Source organism: Aotus nancymaae, unplaced genomic scaffold (assembly GCF_030222135.1).
Source record: "Aotus nancymaae isolate 86718 unplaced genomic scaffold, 86718_ANA_hifiasm-v0.15.2.pri h1tg000032l_0, whole genome shotgun sequence".
Classification (NCBI taxonomy): Eukaryota; Metazoa; Chordata; class Mammalia; order Primates; family Aotidae; genus Aotus; species Aotus nancymaae.
This window is the reverse complement of record NW_026988445.1, coordinates 21,086,439-21,103,638: the sequence shown is the minus strand read 5'-3', so window position 1 is coordinate 21,103,638 and position 17,200 is coordinate 21,086,439. Positions and strand designations below refer to the sequence as shown.

The 17,200-nt window shown below is 36.5% G+C and overlaps 1 protein-coding gene across 6 annotated transcripts in view; it reads left to right on the top strand.

The window, feature by feature from the left end:
* The window catches only part of LYST (lysosomal trafficking regulator), a 216,110-nt gene that overhangs the window by 57,991 nt on the left and 140,919 nt on the right, over positions 1-17,200 (top strand). For all 6 annotated transcript variants that reach the window (XM_021677344.2, XM_021677341.2, XM_021677345.2 and 3 more), the window contains exons 4-8: positions 6,814-6,904; positions 9,654-11,736; positions 13,319-14,348; positions 15,318-15,479; positions 16,930-17,086. In XM_021677344.2, the coding sequence (XP_021533019.2) occupies positions 6,814-6,904; positions 9,654-11,736; positions 13,319-14,348; positions 15,318-15,479; positions 16,930-17,086 (3,523 nt within the window). The remainder of the gene's footprint in view (positions 1-6,813; positions 6,905-9,653; positions 11,737-13,318; positions 14,349-15,317; positions 15,480-16,929; positions 17,087-17,200) is intronic.

Below are 17,200 nucleotides of genomic sequence, written 5' to 3'. Positions count from 1 at the left end.
CATGATTGTGCCATTGAACTGCAGCCTGGGTAACAGAGTGAAACCCTGTCAGAAAGAGAGAGAGAGAGAGAAGAGAGAAGGAGAGGGAGAAGAGGGAAGGAAGGAAGGAAAGGGGGAAGGAGGGAAAGGAAGGGAAGGGAGAGGGAAAGGAGAGGGAGGAGAAAAAGAAAGAAAAAAGGAAAAAGAAAATAAAAACCTATTAGCTTTCTTTTTTTTTTTTTTTTTTTTTTGAGACAGAGTTTTGCTCTTGTTACCCAGGCTGGAGTGCAATGGCGCAATCTCAGCTCACCGCAACCTCCGTCTCCTGAGTTCAAGCAATTCTCCTGCCTCAGCCTCCCTAGTAGCTGGGACTACAGGCGTGCACCACCATGCCCAGCTAATTTTTGTATTTTTAGTAGAGATGGGGTTTCACCATGTTGACCAGGATGGTCTTGATCTCTTGACCTCGTGATCCACCCATCTCGGCCTCCAAAAGTGCTGGGATTATAGGCGTGAGCCACCGCGCCCGGCCAAACCTATTAGCTTTCTATCACACTCCGGATAGAGTCCAAGTTCCTTATGTCATCCAGAAGTCCTTGAACCCTAGCAATCTGGTGCCCATCTACCTTTGCAGCTTCTTAGACATCAGTCCGGTTTGTGATATAAGCCCTTTGACTCACTTGTCTATTCTCTCCCATCCTGCCACTTCTACTTCTGAATGGCTAGAATAGGCAATTAGTTTAAAACTCAGTCTAAACAATAGTTAGGAAAAGGGCCAGTGCCTGGCACCTTGTTGGTACTTGAAATACATTTCTTGAATGGAAAAATTACCTCAATGAAAGTTATTTTACTGTTTGTTGTTTCTATGGGGAGTTTTAAAAAGGTGTAACAGTTATTTTCCCTGTAGAAAGGAAGACATAAAAGTGTAAGTATTAAATATGAATGGTATGTTATTGGCTGATTTCTCTTGATTGAGTGGTCTAGAAATAGCCAGGGAATGGATCAGTTCATGGCATGTATTGTATAATATGGCACATTGGGAACTTTCCACTTGGATGGCATCAGGGAACACCTCATTTCCCTGGATTCTGTAACTATGGCATGTACATAGGACCTTCGGAGATAAGATCTTGGTTTGAAATAGAGGGCTGCAAGTTCTAATTTGCCAGGGTACCCACAAATTAAGAGTAAGGGATTTTATCACTTCTAAAAGGACAGAATTACAAATTTGGGTTTTTTGGGGACCAGAAAGGATAAATCCAGTAATAAATGATACCCAGGTACTAATAAAAAAGTAATACATCCAGAGAATTGAAGAGAACTTTCCCAATAATGAAATATGTTTGAAATTATGGTAATCAAATGTGAAGCAAAGACTTGTTAATCCCAGTGCTATATTGGGCAGCAGGATAGTACGGGATGCTCTCTTCAGGACTACAATTCCAGCAGAGGGTCCAAAAAACAAAAATCTGCACTTGCCTCAGTCTCATTCTTTCAAGACCCATTGGTTTACAAGAACTAACTCACTTGGTGAAATGGGGGCAACAGGCATGAGAGAGGAAAAACAGCAATCTTGGGTTGGTGTGGGAGGAGAAGCTTCACAGAAGAGGTATTGCCAGATCTGAGCCTTGAAGGTAGTTGAGAAGCCCTCAGCTAAGTGGGAAGGACCTTGTGTCATGCAGAGCTCTGCCAGGAGTCTGGAATGTCTATTCACGCAGCAGTGATGATTTGCCAATATACTCTTGTGGAGCAAGGGCTAAGTTATCAGTACATCATGTCTGTAGCACTTTCTCTGAACCTTGAGGTTTCTGCAAGCTCCATTAGAATGGAGCTATTAGTTCACCTGCTAAATATAAAGACTCAGATTAGGAGAACTCTACAGAATAGATGTGCCAAAAATTGGTTTATCTTTTTTTAAAAAAGATAAAAATGTTTAAAAATGTTGAGGTATACTGGGTATGAGCTATACACGGAAATGTTATCTATACATCTTTAAAAGTCTTATTATTCGGAAGTAAAGTACATGGAAATGGGGCCCTTTTATATATTTTATTTTGCATCTAAAATTTAAAGTTATTCATGCAGTGAATGATTATTGAATACCCAACTCCATGTTAGGCATTAGGTGGCAGAAAAGGGGGTGATTGCTGAGGGCTAGGGCCTGAGGGAGTCCATGCTCTGAGAGAAGACTGAGAAGTATGTTTGGGAAAGTTTCCCATCATATTTAGAGATATATCTAAACTCCTTTGTGTGATCCACAAAGGCCCATTAGATCTGGCACTGCCTACCCATCTGACCTACACCCTCCAGCCTTGTTTCCTAGCCCTCTCCCCCTTGCTATCTATATGTGTTTCAGTCACACTTTCCTTCTTTCTTTCTTTTTTTAAAAGAGGATGTAATATATAATTTGGAAGTTTAAATAATCATGAAAACAATCATGAAATGATTAAAATTAATTATAATCATGAAGTGACAAAAATAACCATGAAATGACAAATTTCTGGAAAAATGTACATCGCAAAACTGACGTGTATAAATCTCAAAAAAGCCTCACAGAAAATACTGTAAAACTTAACATATTTTCTCCTTCAAGGGCTTAAGGGACAAATCCTATTGCCAGTGGATTCCTTCAAAGTCTTAATGAATAGATCATTTTTGTGGTAACAAATATGTTTTTTTACCTTTTATTTTAGGTTCAGGGGTGCATGTGCAGGTTTGTTATATAGGTAGATTGCATGTCATGGGGTTTGGTATACAGACTATTTCATCACCCAGGTAATAGGCATGGTGTCCAATTGGTTTTTAGGTCCTCACCCTTCTCACACCCTCAATCCTGACAGAGGCCCCAGTGTCTGTTCCCCTCTTTGTGTCCATGTGTACACAAGGTTTAGCTCCCACTTACAAAGTGAGAACATGCAGTATTTGGTTTTCTGTTTCTGTGTTAGTTCAACCTAGGATAATGACCTCAGCCTCCATCTGTATTACTATAAAGGACATGAATCTCGTTCTTTTTCGTAGCTTCACAGTATTCCATGATGTATATGTGCACATTTTCTTTATCCAGTCTACCATTGATGGGTATTTAGGTTGATCTGCTATCATGAATGGTGCTTTGATGAACATAAACATGCATTTGTCTTTATGGTAGAATGATTTATATTCCTTTGGGTATACGCCCAATAATGAGATTGCTGGGTTGAATGGTAGTTCTGTTTTAAGTTCTTTGAGAACTTACCAAATTGCTTTCTACAATGGCTGAACTAACTTATGTTCCCACCAGCATTGTATAAGTGTTCTCTTTTCTCCACAACCTTACCAACATGTTAATTTTTTTTTATTTTTAATAGCCATTCTGACTGGTGTGAGATGATATCTCATTGTGGTTTTGATTTGCATTTTTCTAATGGTTAGTGATGTTGAGCATCTTTTCACATGCTTGTTGGCGTGTGTATGTCTTCTTTTGAAAAGTGTCTGTGTCCTTTCACCACTTTTTAATGGGGTCATTTGTCTTTTATTTATGAAGTTGTTGAAGTTCATTATAGATTCTGTATATTAGACCTTTGTCAGATACGTGGTTTGCAAATATTTTCTCCCATTCTGTAGATTGTCTGTTTACTCTGTTGATAGTTTCTTTTGCTGTGCAGAAACTCTTTAGTTTAATTAAGTCCCATTTGTCAATTTTTGCTTTCATTGCCATTGCTTTTGGCATTCTTTGTCATTAAACCTTTGCCAGGGCCTATGTCCAGGATGGTATTTCCTAGGTTATTTTCCAGATGGTTGTAGGTGTGCAGCTTTATTTCTGGGATCTCTATTCTGTTCCATTGGTTTCTGTGTCTGTTTTGTACCAGTACCATGCTGTTTTAGTTACTACAGCCTTGTAAAGTAGTTTGAAGTCAAGTAATGTGATGCCTCTAGCTTTGCACTTTTTAAGATTGCTTTGGCTATTTGGAGTCTTTTTTCATTCCATATGAATTTTAAAATAGCTCTTTCTAATTATTTGAAGAATGTCATTGGTAGTTTGATTGGAATAGCATTGAATCTGTACATTGCTTTGGGCAGTATGGCCATTTTAACAATATTGTTTCTATTTATGAACGTAGAATGTTTTTCCATTTGTTTGTGTCATCTTTGATTTCTTTAAGCAATGTTTTATAATTCTCATTTTAGAAATCTTTCACCTTCCTAGTTAGCTATATTCCTAGGTATTTTATTCTTTTTGTGACTGTTGTGATTGAGATTGTGTTCTTGGTTTGGCCCTCAGCTTGGGTGTTGTCGATGTACAGAAATGCCACTGATTTGTGTACATTGATTTTGTATCCTAAGACTTTGCTAAAGTTATTTATCAGATCTAGGAGCTTTTGGGCTTTCTTGCTTTCTATGAAAAAGCCAGACCCATTCCCAATATTTCATATACTTGCTAGGAGCCCTTTTCTTCCAAATCTTTGCATGGATGCCTTCTTCTTATCAATTAACTATCTGCTCAAATAGCCTATCCTAAATAGCCTGTCTAAAATGTTACCCTTTTCATCACTGTGTAATCTCTTTCCTAGATAATTTCCTTAATAGCTCAGCATTATATCTGAAATTTTCTTATTTTTACCCATTATTTTCTGTCTCCTCTGCTAGAAAGTTGGCTTCATGAAGATGTGGATATTGTGTTCACCACAGCATTTGAAGTACCTGATACAGTGCCTGGCCCATTTAGTAGGGGGATCAATAAATATTTGTTTAATTAATAAAAGAGGAAAATGGGCATTCGGACATTAACAGTTGAGTAAGGTGTTTGCTGGAATGGAAGCAAATAGGCAACATGAAAGCTAAGTTTACTAAGGGAAGCACGTAGGGTATTAGAGAAGTCTCCCCACAGAGGAACTAAAAACCTAGAGAATGAGTTGCACTTTGGCAGATGGGAGGATGGGGATGGAGAACTGCAGAAACAGTGTATGTGAGGAAGACCTGTTGGGAGCACCAGAGACCAGTAGTATTCAGGGAAAACCCTTACCAGCTAGATGTATACGGAGGACTTGTGTGGCGGAGGGAGCTGAAACTGGACAGGTCAACAGGAATCATTGCCATGAAGGGTTCCTATGCCTAAAAAGGGGTTTCGATTTTACTAAACCCCTTTTTTGAGGAATTCTGAGCCTTTTCACAACCAGGATGCCAGAAAGAATATTCTGAATGTCCTGTCTCTGCTTTCTCACTTCCTTTGACTCTTCAGCCTATTGTAATTCGACTTGCACCCAAATCACTCCATTAAAACTGTGTTAGTTAAGGAGCAGTCCTGTTGCTAAACGCTTTTCGGTCATCATGTCACACAGTGAAAGGGCAACAGCTTTGGCCCTGCTGACTCCTTTCTTTCCTGAACTGCTTTCTACCTTGATTTCTCTGGTTGTACTTCTTTTTCTGGGGGCTACTTTTCAGTAGAAGCCTTTTCAGGCTTCTCCTTTGCATTGCCCATCTTTAAGTCTTTAAATATTCTCCAGAGTCCCATTCTTGGTGGTCTCCTATTGTCATTCTATATTCTTGCCCTGGGAAAACTCACATATGTCCTTGCCTTTCACTCCAATGACTCCCAAATCTTGTTATTCATATTTTTAAGTTCCAGATCTATATATTTACTGTCTGCTAAAAAGCTGTCTTCATTAGGATAGCCCATAGACATCTCAAACTCAGTATGTCTAAAAAGTGAATCTATCATCTTTATCCCAACCTAATACCATGCCTAAATTTCCTGTCTAGTAAATACATTATTGCTACCTAGTTGCTGAAACCAGAAACTTGTGAGTCTTTTTAGATCTTTTTTCCTCCCTTATATGCCATAGATAATCAACTGCAAATTATTTTAGTTCTACCTTACAGTTTCTCAAATACGTCTCCTTTCCCTTCTGCTGTTGGAGTACTTCAGAAAATCATTATCTCTCATCTGGATTACTGTTTCCTTACCTCTAACACTAACTGCTTCCCCTTCCACCTAATTCTGTGCCGCAAATCTGATTGTGTCATGCTGACCGCCTTCCCCACTGAATGGTGTAAGGCAAGAACTCAAGCTTGATTTGTCATTAAATCCTTTACCACCCATGTCCCAGGTGTCCCAAGTCTAGCTCTCTAGCTCCAGTTCTACTTCCATACTTCTGATAATAACTGCTCCTTTTTCTGAACTCCTACACTGAATACTTCTACCACCCCTGGGTACTTACTCATACTACATGCCTTCTGCTGTTCTTTAACTGTTTGTGTGTATGTATTTTATGGACCAAATGAGGGGACCTTCTCCAGGGCTTGGACCATATCATCCAGAAAGGGTAAGACAGTAATTTTTGTGGACATAGTGTGCAGTCAATAAATATTTATTGGATTTTCACTAATAAATCTTTCTCTCCTTATTTATTAATCATGTCAATTTCTCTTTTTAAAATTGTTGTATCTGAGTTTTACATTTAACTGCATGAAAGCTTCACATTTTTCTAGTAACTATGGTATTGGTTTGCTAATTAATAGGGCTTAACTTTTCATTTTCACCTAGCAAATCTGTTTCTTCATAGGTGAGGAATTCTTGCAATGTGCATGGTGGTAACAACAGCTATTTTTGGAAATATCAGCAAGAGTGTGCTAAATACTGTCAAATACTCTTAGATTCTTCTATCATTAGAAAGGCTTATAAACGTGAAAGTATCACAGCTTTAATTGGATTGAAGATAGGTTAATTTGATTCTTAGCTTTTCAAATGCAGCCTTTCAAGAAAAAGGATTTTTTGGTTCAGTTTAAGACAAGATATTAGGAATCAATGTGTCTTAACGCCTTAGAACATGAAGGATTCTTTTGTTACTGACACAGGCATTGACATGTAGAGAAGAACTCCTGACTCTTCTTCTGTCTCTCCTTCCACTGGTATGGAAGATACCTGTTCAAGAAGAAAAGGCAACCGGTATGCTTTTTCCCTTTCTCATATCACTTGTGTTATCAAAATTTCATAGAAAAGTTACTTCTGCCTGAATGGTTTATTCTGATTCAGATTCAGAACAGTATATGTTATTGTGATTTATTATATACTAAATATGAAAAATTCTTTAGACAAACATATTTTTATTTCTTCCAATAATACAAAAACCATGGTGCTTCTTGGGGGATTACTTGAATATACTAATGATTAGAAAATGTATGAAGAAGCAGAACACTTATCAGGAGTAAATCTAGGTATGCAACATAACATCAGAAAACTGGATAGTGAAAAGTCTGAAGAAAGAAATTAAAGTTTCTTTGCTTATTTTAAAGACTGTTTTCTATTACCAGTATTCTATAAGTGACTTGCAGTATTTGTTTTAGCTTAGTTTTTCTAGTGTTGGCTTTAAAGGATATATATATATATATATATATTTTTTTTTTTTTTTTTAAGACAGTCTTCACTCTGTCACCCAGGTTGGAGTGCAGTGGAATGATCTCGGCTCACTGTAGCCCCAGCATCCTGAGTTCAAGTGATTTTTGTGCCTCAGCCTCCCAAGTAGCTGGGATTACAGGTGTGCACCACCATGCCAGACTAATTTTTGCATTTTTAGTACAGACAGGGTTTCACCATATTGGCCAGGCTGGTCTCAAACTCCTGACCTCAAGTAATCCGCCCACCTCAGCCTCCCAAAGTGCTGGGATTACAAGCATGAGCCACCATGCTCAGACTAAAGGATAAATTTAGTATAGTATTTTGTTTCAAGCTTGGATAGAATTATTGTACCTAAGGTCAATAGATATTTTTAATTTATGATTTTGAAGAAATTTTATGACTATAAAGAACATGAAACTTTAAATGTTTCATTGGAGAGATTAATAGTTTTCCTCTTGACTCTTGTGAAATGTGACTTGTGAGATGTTTGAAGATCTCTCAGATTAAAAAACAAAACAAAACTATTGTATTGTAATTCCTGTATTTTTAGTGAATTTCATGGAGTTTTTTTTAAGGAGGTATCTAAGGTCTTGTAATATTGTTTTCCTGCTTATTTATTGATTCACTAACTCTCTGCTTTTTTTTTTTTCTGAGTTTGCAGAATTCACAAATTGTTAGTCACTTAACAAATCTGATTAATGCTTTTTGGGGGAAGTTGTCTTCATTGCCTGCATCTTTTGCTTGGGTGGAATTTGTCAGACTCCTTTTAATTTTTCCTCTTCCCATCTGGTTTGCTTTCCCTGTGTTAGTGAAAGCAAAGATTTTTTTATTTACAGATTTTAATTTATTCACTCTAAATTGCAACTATTTTTTATATAGCTCTTACTACATACTGCAAAGAGAAAGACTGATTTAAATATCTTTTTAGTTAAAAGGGAGAATTCATTCATTTCCTCTAAGAAGTAGTTATTGAGTGTTGACCATATGCGAGGCCCTATCTAGGAAGTGGGGATGAAATGATGATGTCTGTACCTGGTGCCGAGTTCAGTGCTGAAACACTTGAGAAAGAATTTGAATAAAGAACTCTTTTAACCTCAGTTTTGGAGAACATTTGGCATATAGTGTACGATTTTGAAATAATTTTAGAAAATCTTAAAGTTCTTAAGTTATATCAGATCTATGAATACTATTTTTGGGAATATAATACATCCTTATATCTTAATTAGTGATACTATGGGAGGATATTTGTAAAATGGTATGAATAGCAGTACTAAAATGCCAGATAATCTAAAGCATCTCTTACGTTGAAGTTAGAATGTAATGTATAGTTTTAAATCAGATTTACTTTCTTAACTCCATTCTCTCTTGTTTGTTGTTGTTGCTTTGAAACTGAGTCTCACTTTCTCACCTGGGCTGGAGTGCAGTGGCATGATCTCATCTTACTGCGACCTCCAGCTCCCAGGTTCAAGCAATTCTTCTGCCTCAGCCTCCCAAGTAGCTGAAATTGCAGGCGTGAGCCACCACATCTGGCTAATTTTTGTATTTTTACTAGAAACAGGGTTTTACCATGTTGGCCAGGCTGATCTCAAACTCCTGACCCCAGGTGATCCACCAGCCTTGGCCTCCCAAAGTGCTGGAATTACAGGTGTGAGCCATCTCACCCAGCCTCTCTTTTGTTTGTATGCCAGGCACGTTGGCTCACACCTGTAATCCCAGCATTTTGGGAGGCGGAGGCAGGCAGATCACCTGAGGTTGGGAGTTCAAGACCAGCCTGACCAACAACATGGAGAAACCTTGTCTCTACTAAAAATACAAAATTAGCTAGGCATGGTGGTGCATGCCTGTAATCCCAGCTACTAGGAAGGCTGAGGCAGGAAAATCACTTGAACCCAGGAGGTGGAGGTGGAGGTGAGCGGAGGTTGTGGTAAACCGAGATTGTGCCATTGCGCGCCACCCTGGGCAACAAGAGCAAAACCTCATCTCAAAAAAAAAAAAAATTAGTTTGTATCCTTTGAAATAACGTCAGCTAGCGTTTTGAGTAAGGATAAGTATGCCTCTCTTTTGTTGTTTTAAAAATCACTTTGTATCCTTTGAACTAATGTCAGCTAGTGTTTGGAGTAAGGATAAGTGTCAGAGGAAGTAACCCAGAGATACAACATAAATGAAGGAAATCAACCCTGCAGCAAAATACATTGGGGATAAACTCCTTAAGTGGGTGATAAATAAGAGGGCTGTCACCTTAAAATTGAGTTTTAAAACATATTGAGGTATTCTAAGTCTTCTTTCTTCTTTCCATTAGATTTTAATTTACCGCTGTCAGCTGATACAATCCTGACCAAAGAAAAGAACTCAAGTTCACAAAGATCCACTCAGGAAAAATTACATTTAGAAGGAAGTGCCCTGTCTAGTCAGGTTTCTACAAAAGTAAATGTTTTTCGAAAAAACAGACGACAACGTAAAATTACCCATCGCTATTCTATTAGAGATGCAAGAAAGACACAGCTCTCCACCTCAGATTCAGAAGCCAATTCAGATGAAAAAGGCATAGCAATGAATAAGCATAGAAGGCCCCATCTGCTGCAGCATTTTGTAACATCGTTTCCTAAAGAAGACCACCCTAAAGCTAAACTTGACCACTTAGTGACCAAAGAAGAACATACTCCTCCAGATACTATGGCTTCGGAAAATTCCAGAGAGAGTATTCCAAGACAGGAGTCAAACACTGACATTTTAAGTGAGCCAGCTGCCTTGTCTGTTATCAGTAACATGAACAATTCTCCATTTGATTTATGTCATGTTTTGTTGTCTTTATTAGAAAAAGTTTGTAAGTTTGACATTACCTTGAATCATAATTCTCCTCTAGCAGCCAGTGTAGTGCCCACACTAACTGAATTCCTAGCAGGCTTTGGGGACTGCTGTAGTCTGAGCGACAACTTGGAGAGTCGAGTGGTTTCTGCAGGTTGGACTGAAGAACCAGTGGCTTTGATTCAACGGATGCTGTTTCGAACAGTGTTGCATCTTATGTCAGTAGATGTCAGTACTGCAGAGATGATACCAGAAAATCTTAGGAAAAATTTAACTGAATTACTTAGGGCAGCTTTAAAAATTAGAACATGCCTAGAAAAGCAGCCTGACCCTTTTGCACCAAGACAAAAGAAAACACTGCAAGAGGTTCAGGAAGATTTTGTGTTTTCAAAGTATCGTCATAGAGCCCTTCTTTTACCTGAGCTTCTGGAAGGAGTTCTTCAGATTCTGATCTGTTGCCTTCAAAGTGCAGCTTCAAATCCTTTCTACTTCAGTCAAGCCATGGAGTTGGTTCAAGAATTCATTCAGCATCATGGATTTAATTTATTTGAAACAGCAGTTCTTCAAATGGAATGGCTGATTTTAAGAGATGGAGTTCCTCCCGAGGCCTCAGAGCATTTGAAAGCCCTAATAAATAGTGTGATGAAAATAATGAGCACTGTCAAAAAAGTGAAATCAGAGCAACTTCATCATTCAATGTGTACAAGAAAAAGGCACAGACGATGTGAATATTCTCATTTTATGCATCATCACCGAGATCTCTCAGGTCTTCTGGTTTCAGCTTTTAAAAATCAGGTTTCCAAAAACCCATTTGAAGAGACTGCAGATGGAGATGTTTATTATCCTGAGCGGTGCTGTTGCATTGCAGTGTGTGCTCATCAGTGCTTGCGCTTACTACAGCAGGCTTCCTTGAGCAGCACTTGTGTCCAGATCCTATCGGGTGTTCATAACGTTGGAATATGCTGTTGTATGGATCCCAAATCTGTAATCATTCCTTTGCTCCATGCTTTTAAGTTGCCAGCACTGAAAAGTTTTCAGCAGCATATATTGAATATCCTTAACAAACTAATTTTGGATCAGTTAGGAGGAGCAGAGGTATCGCAAAAAATTAAAAAAGCAGCTTGTAATATTTGTACTGTTGACTCTGACCAACTAGCCCAATTAGAAGAGACACTTCAGGGAAACTTATGTGATGCTGAACCCTCCTCAAGTTTATCCAGTCCTTCTTACAGATTTCAAGGGATCCTGCCCAGCAGTGGATCTGAAGATCTGTTATGGAAATGGGATGCTTTAAAGGCTTATCAAAACTTTGTTTTTGAAGAAGACAGGTTACGTAGTATACAGATTGCAAATCACATTTGCAGTTTAATCCAGAAAGGCAATATAGTTGTTCAGTGGAAACTATATAATTACATATTTAATCCTGTGCTCCAAAGAGGAGTCGAATTAGCACATCATTGTCAACACCTAAGCATTGCTTCAGCCCAAACTCATGTATGTAGCCATCATAACCAGTGCTTGCCTCAGGACGTGCTTCAGATTTATGTAAAAACTCTGCCTATCCTGCTTAAATCCAGGTTTGTATGTGTGTGTGGGGGTGGGTGGAGGGGGGTGTAAGATCTTTTTCATTGGATGCTTTCAAGTGAGTGATAAAGGGTATGCATTTAAACTTCTAACACTGATATCTCCAGGGCCTTGGCAGTAGTGTGATCATATTTACTCTTTGTTCTCTCCTAGGATTTAATTTCAGTTTGTCAACAAAAAATGTTCTCCTTCCTTATCAGATTTGTTTTAACCATTTGTTTATGTATGTATATGTTTTTACTGAACTGGTTATAGAGGATAGAGCCATTGATTTTAATTTCTCAACGAAAAAGAAAATTTTTAAATATACTGCTGAGAAAAACGTAGATGCAACACAGATATCCAAGAGCAGGGCAAGTTTAATTACTTTATATTTCCTTGATAGAATATAATTAGCCATTGAAAATATTTACAAAGATCATATTGAAATATGAGAAAATGATGATGATATCTTACGGGTAAAATATACACAATTAAAATAGTGTTCACTTATTTACAACTATGTAAAATAGGCACATATATAAAATAATTTAGACAGTGGCATTAATGGGATTATTAATTTAAAAATATTATATTTACATTTATAACCTTTGTAATATATGCAGAAAAATTAGAAAATATAGATAAGCAAAAACAAGAAAATTAAAATTACTTTTAATTCTGTCAGTGAGCTTTCCAGACTTTGTGATTGCCAAATCTGGTACAATTAAAAATTATTTTATAGAGCTTGCTTCTGATAGGTAGACTGGCCTTTCAAATTAATGCATATACCATATTAGAAACTTATACAAATATAACCTATCATTAATATCTTCGTGTGTGGCATTTTTTGGTCCATTTTAGTAAAACTACATTAAAACTATTATTGGTGTTAAATCATTGCCTTACAGTCATTTAAAAATTTTTCTGACATTTCGGCATTATTTAAATAGAACTGACTGATTTGAAAGTTTTGTAACTCTTTGGCGTATTTGTGGACAATCTGAGTCTTTGTGATAAAAGGGCTGAGAATCACCTAGCTGACTTATATTAAAGTTATTACTAGGATTCCAATGATTTAGACACAAGTCTCACCTGAGACAGAGCTGAAAACCTTTTATGATATTTGTACCATTGACTCTGTCCAACTAGCCCAATTAGAAGAGACACTGAAGGGAAATTCGTTTGATACTGAACCTTCTGAAGAGTTTGAGCTCTGTAGTGTTGTTCTTTCCCTTCATGAGTTATAATTTAAAATAAACAAAGATTTCTAAATGAACCATTGGGCACAAAAACTAATGAACAAACACATGCTTGCCTGCCCTCAGAGTGTCCACCTAGAATATAGTGGTGGCTGTGGTGTTCAGAATTTATATAGAATTTGCCATTTGGAGAAGGATATAAGAGTAATTAGAAAGTAACTTGAGGTCCTGATTGTATCTAACTAAAAACTTTAGCCCAATAATTGATGAATAAAATTAGGTAGTGGTTAGTATATACCACCTGCAATAGCAATATAGTAAATACTATATGTACCTATTTATAAATGATGTTTCTTTATGTAAAACTTTTAACATGCTTTTTTTCCTTTCACAGAGTAATAAGAGATTTGTTTTTGAGTTGTAATGGAGTAAATCAAATAATTGAATTAAATTACTTAAATGGTATTCGAAGTCATTCTCTAAAAGCATTTGAAACTCTGATAATCAGCCTAGGGGAGCAACAGAAAGGTGCTTCAGTTGCAAGTATTGATGGGATAGACATTGAACAAAAGGAGTTGTCCTCTGTAAATGTAGGTACTTCTTTCCATCACCAGCAAGCTTATTCAGATTCTCCTCAGAGTCTCAGCAAATTTTATGCTGGCCTCAAAGAAGCTTATCCAAAGAGACGGAAGACTGTTAACCAGGATGTTCATATCAACACAATAAACCTATTCCTCTGTGTGGCGTTTTTATGCATAAGTAAAGAAGCAGAGTCTGATAGGGAGTCAGCCAATGATTCAGAAGATACTTCTGGCTATGACAGCACAGCCAGCGAGCCTTTAAGTCATATGCTGCCATGTTTATCTCTTGAGAGCCTTGTCTTGCCTTCTCCTGAACATATGCACCAAGCAGCAGACATTTGGTCTATGTGTCGTTGGATCTACATGTTGAGTTCAGTCTTTCAGAAACAGTTTTATAGGCTTGGTGGTTTCCGAGTATGCCATAAGTTAATATTTATGATAATACAGAAACTGTTCGGAAGTCACAAAGAGGAGCAAGGAAAAAAGGAGGAAGATACAAATGTAAATGAAAACCAAGATTTAAACAGAATTTCTGAACCTGAGATAACTATGAAGGAAGATTTATTATCTTTGACTATAAAAAGTGACCCCATACCATCAGAACTAGGTACTCTAAAAAAGAGTGCTGACAGTTTAGGTAAATTAGAGTTACAGCATATTTCTTCCATAAATGTGGAACAAATTTCATCTACTGAAGCTGCTCCCAAGGAAGCAAAAATATTTACAAATCAAGAAAGTGAGACCTCACTTCAGAGTATACGACTTTTAGAAGCTCTTCTGGCCATTTGTCTTCATAGTGCCAAAACTAGTCAACAGAAGATGGAATTGGAGTTACCTAATCAGGTAATACTTTGTCCTTAGTCCAGCTCTTATGTAATGTTTACACACACACACACACACACACACACACACACACACACACACACTTTATAAATATCAGATGAATAATAATGGATATTGTGTTTCAAAGCTGAAAGATCTAAATCTTTATGTGATGCTGTTGGCTGCCCTGCCCCGATCCCCTTTACCAAACTGATCACCTATTCACCATCTGCTGCATCAGCACCCATCTTCTATCGCCCTTGACTAATGGGAGATACCTCACAGGGAGATGCCTGGGAAGGATGCTCATAGCTAATGGCTGATAGATGTGGCTCTGAGAAGTGGGGACAATCACTGTGGTGCACTTCAGTCTCCAGAGCTTCCCAGGAAATGAGGCTGGAACCAGACTTCTCCTAAAACGACGTCTTCGTCCAGATTATTCCCCTAACCTCTCTGCTTTCCCTTGCATCCTTACAGGTTTTCTCCTGAGATTATTTCTTAATTAAAAAGGAATCTAGGGACCTGGAATATGACAGACCTCTTCTATCCTTACTAACTTAGCCCTAACTTCAGTCAGCTAACAGGCTCTTCCTACTTCAGTTCTAGCCTCCATGTTGCCTTCTCTCTAAAAAATCCTTATGCTTCCACACTGAATTTCCACATTTAATTCACACACTTTAACACAGCGTAAAAAACTCTTCAGTCTTGCTTTGACTTCCTTGCTTAGCTTCATTTTCTGCCATTCTTTACCATGCTGCAATGAAAACCAAATAAGATGAACTAAGTATTTTATCAATAAAAACGTTATTAATTTTAACAGTAGAATGTTTGTATAAGAGCTAGATATTTATTTATATAATCATTTTACTTTCATATCAACTGCAAATAAATGAATTAGCTTTATACTTAGTAAATATTAATATATTTATTTTTTCACCATTTAGTTTTTAAAATAGTTATTAATATTTTTAGTCTCTTGTTTTACCTTAGAACTTGTCTGTGGAAAATATATTATTTGAAATGAGGGACCATCTTTCCCAGTCAAAGGTGATTGAAACACAATTAGCAAAGCCTTTATTTGATGCCCTGCTTCGAGTTGCCCTCGGGAATTATTCAGCAGATTTTGAACATAATGATGCTATGACTGAGAAGGTATGAATTATACATATGGTTGTGTTCTTTGGGTATGACCAGCAGAGGCAGAAGTGTGGGATGAGACTAGGATGTTGATGAACGTAATTAGAGCATATGGACTAGGACTTGGTCAGGTGAGTTCAGTGGATCTTATTTTCATGTGATGGATATATGATGGGATAGACAGTATTTTGTCATTGCCCCATCTTATACATAACAAGAAAGCAATATGATATGCTTTTCCTTATCTAATCTGGAAATTTACTGAGAATTACTTCAGTTAAGACAGAAATATATTGCTTAATTTGGTACATTTTACATATATCTGATAGTTTATTAAATGCTAATTCAGGGATGAGTGATGATTTACCTATCCTATCTGTCTATTTCTTTGTTGGTGTAGCTAATATTTCCAGAACCCTCTACTCACATTAATTTTAAATCATTCAACATAAAAATGACTAGTACTTACATAGAAAATAGCAATCACAGTGTTCTGGTTGCTTAATATTTTTTCCTAAAACAACTATTTTAATTTTCTTTCCTAAAATTATGTGGTGCATAATTAGCTGTTCTCTATCATTTTATGTTTCTTTTAACTTTAATTGCCGTCTGTCCTTTATTTTTTATATAACTTCTTTTTTAACTCCTTCATCTAGTCATATATATATTTTATGTTTTTTAAATAATATTTTATGTTACTATTTGCCATAACTTAAAAACATGCTGAAATAGCTATTAATACCTTCATCATATTATTGAATTAATTGATTAACTGTAAAATGTTAAAATACCTACTTTATTCTTCCTTTTATTGTTGTTACAATGATGAAGTATTCTGAGCTTCTTTAAGTGGAAATGTTTTCTAAAATGAAGGTATTAGTGGAATTTTTATAAGAAATGGAAAATCTTCCTTTCTTACACAGAAGTGAATACTGGAAATCTCAACTTCTGAGATGCTTGTTATGTAGACAGTTGCATTCTGAGATCTTTTAATTAATCCCTTTGAAAAAAATGTCATGTCTCCTCTAGTTACCTAATTTATGAAGCATTTATAAAAATCCTTATGAAAAAATCTTTTTTATTAACAAATGTACACAAATAATATATATTTATTAGTATTAAATTGTATGAAGTATAATTTCACCACATTGTGGTTTTTAGTAATTTCCTATTGTATAAATAGAATGAAATTTCTTACATAGATTTATTTTTTACTTTAACTGAAATGACTTATAACTTACTATGTTAGAAACACCCTTTTTTGAGGTATTAAGTTGTCTGAGAGGATCTGGGAAATTTTGCCGAGTGAATTTCATAATTTATAATGATTCATATTGAATACTAAGTTTTTTTCTTCAAGAAAATATTGAAACTGCCCTTAACATGACTTTTGAGTAGTAAGTTTTGTATTACTAAAAACAAGCAAATGTTACAACTTTTACCTTTGAATTACACTGGTTTATAGAGTCATCAGTCTGCAGAAGAATTGTCATCCCAGCCTGGTGATTTTTCAGAAGAAGCTGAGGATTCTCAGTGTAGTAGTTTTAAACTTTTAGTTGAAGAAGAAGGTTACGAAGCAGATAGTGAAAGCAATCCTGAAGATGGTGAAACCCAGGATGATGGTAAAATATTATTGAAGTGCTTGTGATTAGATCTGCAAGCCAGATCATTAAATAGCAAAATGGTTCATAATAATACCACTTTCGAATTTTGTATTGCCTTAACAGTTTAACAAG